The 4,715-nt window shown below is 48.2% G+C and overlaps 1 protein-coding gene across 1 annotated transcript; it reads left to right on the top strand.

The window, feature by feature from the left end:
• The first annotated feature begins 296 nt into the window (after window positions 1-296).
• Window positions 297-4,459, top strand: fgf16 (fibroblast growth factor 16). Its single transcript, XM_031858130.1, has 3 exons — window positions 297-600; window positions 1,958-2,061; window positions 4,105-4,459. The coding sequence occupies exons 1-3, from the start codon at window positions 297-299 to the stop codon at window positions 4,348-4,350; spliced, it is 654 nt and encodes a 217-aa protein (XP_031713990.1). The 3' UTR covers window positions 4,351-4,459.
• The last annotated feature ends 256 nt before the right edge of the window (window positions 4,460-4,715 follow it).

The raw sequence follows: 4,715 nt of genomic DNA, 5'->3' as shown, positions 1-4,715 counted from the left end.
TCGGTGGTAAAAGTTGGACTGAAAGTACACATTCAGTGAAGAAACTGATGCGCGTAAGAAGGGATGCCAGCCAGGCGTGGCTTGTGTGTTTGAATATCCAATGTGAGAATGCGTGGGGAGCATGTATATAATAGAGTCTTTCCATCTGATAAACAGAGATATCAAACTGATGATTATAGCAAAGGACGTCCAATAAACTGAGAGGACGCTGCCTATTTCGGAGGAGCACGGCGCGCTGGGTACGCTTTGGACTTGGTGTAAACTTTTCTCCCCGCTTGAACCACCGAACATTTAAAATGCTGTCGCTTAATTTGACAGCTGTGCACACGATGGCAGAGCTCGGGAGTTTTCTGGGGACAGTTGACTTGGATTTACAAAGCTTTCCGGCACTCGGGAATATGCCTTTACCGGAGCCTCCAGTGGGTTTGAATGAACGGCTGGGCCAGATTGAAGGGAGGCTGCAGCAGGGGTCGCCGACGGATTTCGGGCACCTCAAAGGGATCCTGAGGCGACGGCAGCTCTACTGCAGGACCGGCTTTCAGCTGGAGATATACCCCAATGGGACCGTGCACGGGACAAGACAGGACCACAGCAGATTTGGTGAGGCTATTTCTTGAGCATTTCACTTTTTTTTGTAAGTATGAGACATTTTTAAATATGGACGACTATGTCACATATACGTATAGTACGTCTCCACTGACAGGTCTAGCTTTTTTTCATTAATTAACCATCAAGGACTTATTAAACACAATGATTGTTAGAGACGTCTATGGCATCCAGTAATGTCGAGAAAACAATTATCAATTTCCAAAATGTAATTACAGTTTTGATTTATATCTACTAACACTTCAGGTAGTGGGTGAAGTGAGTTTAATTAAGAGTCACTGTCACCTGGCGCGCAGGAGAGCAGAGCCACACACCTTTTCCTGCGCGTGGGGGGCAGGTGTCTCTCCTGAGGCGCAACAGCAACAACTAGCGCGCGCGCTCAGCTCTGAAGATTTGGTAATATTAATGTAAATGGAGCGAGGTGCGGCTCGCGGTAGAACGATAAACAAATCGAGGCTTGGGGGTGCAGATACGCACATGTCTCGCGCCTCATATCCATGCTGTCATCTCACAGGTGCGGGCCGGCTCGCTCGCTGCGGAAAGAGCCGAATAACCCCAAATTAAAGCATGACCACTGCGGAATTCAGGGAAGGTTTAACGTTCAGACTTCAGCCAAAACAAGCCGGTTTACAGGGATGGGTGGTCCGCGTGTTTGTTTCTGGCTTCACTTAGTTTTTTCTAATGCAATGTCTTTGTCAGAGCTGCAAGAAAGACATGGATTTGATTAGAGGGATATGAAACACACTCTTCACCCCACAAAAAAATAAAATTAGAGGGATCTTCTCTGTCATCCTCTGGCATCACATGAGGTCGGGGAGATGGGGACCAGGTGGCTGCACGCTGGCCTCTGCCAGCCGGCACAGCCAGCTGGATCCTCTGACTAACCTCTGCATCACAACATCCAATAGCTTTTAATTTTGCTGGTTGTTTCCCTGCCTTTGCAGAACATGTTCGCTTTACTGTAACTTCCAGTGAGTCAGCATCCCACTAAACAACTTACCCACATCTCAGCTCCATAAAAGTGGCTTCTCAGTCTCTAGTAGTAGCCACTGGGAAGTTCCAAAAGACAGGTTGCAGACATTTATAGACACCCACAACCTTTCTGTGATTGATGTATGTCCCCGCAAGCAGTTTTCTTTAACATATAGGAATAATGGAGACTAAAAAGCCACATGGCAGGATATAACGCGCCAATGAGCAGCAAAGCAAAAAGAAAGCTCCCAAAACCAGTCAGCGGATGAGTATGCCGACTGGTCTGCTGCCACACTTGTTGCTGGGGAGGGGTGTCTGTTTGTGGGCTTTCCTAACTATTTTTTTTATATATACATATTGTGTGTGTGTTTGACCTCAGGCATCCTGGAGTTCATCAGTCTGGCTGTGAGTCTGGTCAGCATCAGAGGGGTGGACGTTGGACTTTACCTCGGCATGAATGAGAAAGGAGAGCTCTTTGGGTCGGTGAGTCAAAAAACCTCCTCCTCTCATTTACAACCCCGCCCTCATCATGCAGCCCGGGGTCTCATTCACAACAAGTCTGGCACTCGACACATGCGACTTGTTTTACAGCCACTCTCAGAAAATGAAATTTTTTTTCCTTTTTTTTTCAGTACTGAGCTATCAAAAATAAGTTTTCCAGGAGCAGTCTGAGAGTCAGTTTGTTATCAAGGTTCCCGTACGTGGCAGATGGGAAAACCACAGTCAGACAAAACAAGTATGTTTCTTTTACAGGGTCTCACACTCTCTGTCACATACTTCCCCCTCTCTTTAGCAGCTTTAGAGAGCAAACCAACCTCTTCATTTAGTTTTGAGATATGCAGAAATATTTACATATTTCCCTAAAGTGGAGACAGGAATGTTTGGAGTCACTCTGGATGTGAGCTGTGGGTGAATCTAGTGGAGATCACCTCTCTGTGCGCAGCTGGACTCAAGTTTGGACTGCAGCGTTAAGCACAGAAGAATATCCTGTGCTTTTCCACAGAAAATGTATCTGGAACATTTAGGTTCATGTCATCCTGGCTGACTTTCTGTCATTTGTGGATGGTATCTGGAGACATGGGAGAGAGGAAAAGGAAGAGATAAAGACAATGGAGGGGAAGTATGCGAGGGTTACCTGTATCAGGTATCCCAGGGCAATACCTGAGGGCCTCTCAGGGCCCAGACTCCCCCTGGCTCTGAGCATTTCGAACAGAGGCTACTTTTAAGCACGGCCATTATGTTGAAAGTGCAGATATTGTTACCGCGTGCTATCAGAGTCTGGCATCCTCCGGAGCTTTGACCCTGGGGGAGGCAGAGGGGGGGATGGGGGGTGATGGGGTGAGTAAGTGATTTGTGGGGGGGGTAATTGCACACCTGACTGAGTCACCTGACTGACAGGGGGAGCTGAGAGGCCAAGAGGTGGAAGGGGGAGGGGAATAGGTAGAAGGGTGCTTCCGCCCCACAACCGCCAGACATCGACGAGCTTTTGATCCGATGAGGTGTGTGTGTGTGTGTGTGTGTGTGTGTGTGTGTGTGTGTGTGTGTGTCTATTAGGATGGAGCTGGCCCAGTCATGTGCCCTCAGGGCTGTGTTTACAGACAACAGCTTCACCACATAGCCACAGCCAAGCAGAGCCTGACAGCTTATCAACAAAATTGCTGCCGGAATAAAACCCGAGACTCTTGCAAAAAACACTCGCTAGAACTGTAACGTGCGCTAACGTCAGAGACCGATCATGAGAATTATCTTGCTTTGTAGAGAAGCCACAGCCTACTAACCAAAAAAAACAAACTAGTCCAAGGTGGGAGAAAGGAGTGCTGAGGAGGGAGAGTGGGAGATAGCAACACTCTTCGAAAGGGGGTCACATTTGACCTTTTGGTCCTGGGTGACCCCTGACTCGACTGAGGGTCCAACCCCTCTTGCTGCATGACTGACTGGTCTTGGCATGAGAGCAGCTCCAGCACTGCAGTCTCTTATTGTTCTCACACACTCACTCAGCCAGCACACTCTCACCTGCTGAACCCGCAGCCATAGTTCATGCTGCTCTGTCAGTGTAGACAGAGGCTTTGAGAGCTGCTGTGTGTGTGTGCGTGTAACAGTGGGAGAGAGCGAGGGAAGATTGTACGCCCGCTCGCTGTTTTTGTTGCATCACGGGGAGGAGAATAATTCTCCATGCACAACGAGAGGTTAACAGGTCTGAGGAATGCGTGTGGGGCGTAAAGTGGACAGCTGCTCGTAATGACTTCCCCTCTTTTGTCATAATGAGCAACCTGCCTTAATGAGTTTCTACGGGTTCATTTCAGCTTGCAGGCGCAGTCCGCGATACTTAATGAAATACATAAGAGATCATGAGGAAGAGAGGAATCTGCATGCAAAGCAGGCATCATCCTTTTCATTCTCAGCTGCATTTCTTTTTTTTTACGTCTGTAAAATCATGTCTGCGTTGCAAATGTTCTTCTTTTCTCACTCAGTGGCGCGCAAGCAGGACCTCAGCGATTGACTGATGTGTTGTTTTCTCTCCTGCAGAAGAAGCTGACAGCAGAATGCGTGTTCAGGGAGCAGTTTGAGGAGAACTGGTACAACACCTATGCTTCAACTCTGTACAAGCACACAGACACGGGACGCTTATACTACGTGGCCCTGAACAAAGACGGCTCGCCCAGGGAGGGCAACAGGACTAAAAAACACCAGAAACTCACCCACTTCTTACCCAGGCCGGTGGAGATTGAAAAGATCCCTCAGGCATACAGGGACCTGTTCCAGGACAGGTGACCAGTGCTTACGGTTGGAGAACCGGTTACATTCAGAGGAACAGAAATGTATAAAAAAAGAGAAGAGGGAGATAGGGTTGTTGTGGATATTTTGGACGTGGTACAGAACTATTTACCCTCAGCTCCCCCTGAGGTCACTCTGTTTGCACCTCGGCCCACTGCCAAGCACTGACATAAACATTGTGCATGTTCCTGGATGTTGGGGGGGGGGGAAGTTATCTTGTAAAACCACTGCATGGACATGGACCCCGCTGTGGGGTGATCAAAATCAGGAGCCGTGTTTTCTGAATAACCACTTTTTTAGAGGTAAATGTGTAGATACTGAAGCGACACGCGACGACAAATGGGTTTGAGTAGCACTAAGCT

This window comes from Anarrhichthys ocellatus, unplaced genomic scaffold (genome assembly GCF_004355925.1).
Source record: "Anarrhichthys ocellatus isolate YVR2014 unplaced genomic scaffold, GSC_Weel_1.0 scaffold19, whole genome shotgun sequence".
Taxonomy (NCBI): Eukaryota; Metazoa; Chordata; class Actinopteri; order Perciformes; family Anarhichadidae; genus Anarrhichthys; species Anarrhichthys ocellatus.
The sequence above is the reverse complement of the archived record's forward strand: the minus strand, read 5'-3'. Positions and strand labels throughout refer to the sequence as shown.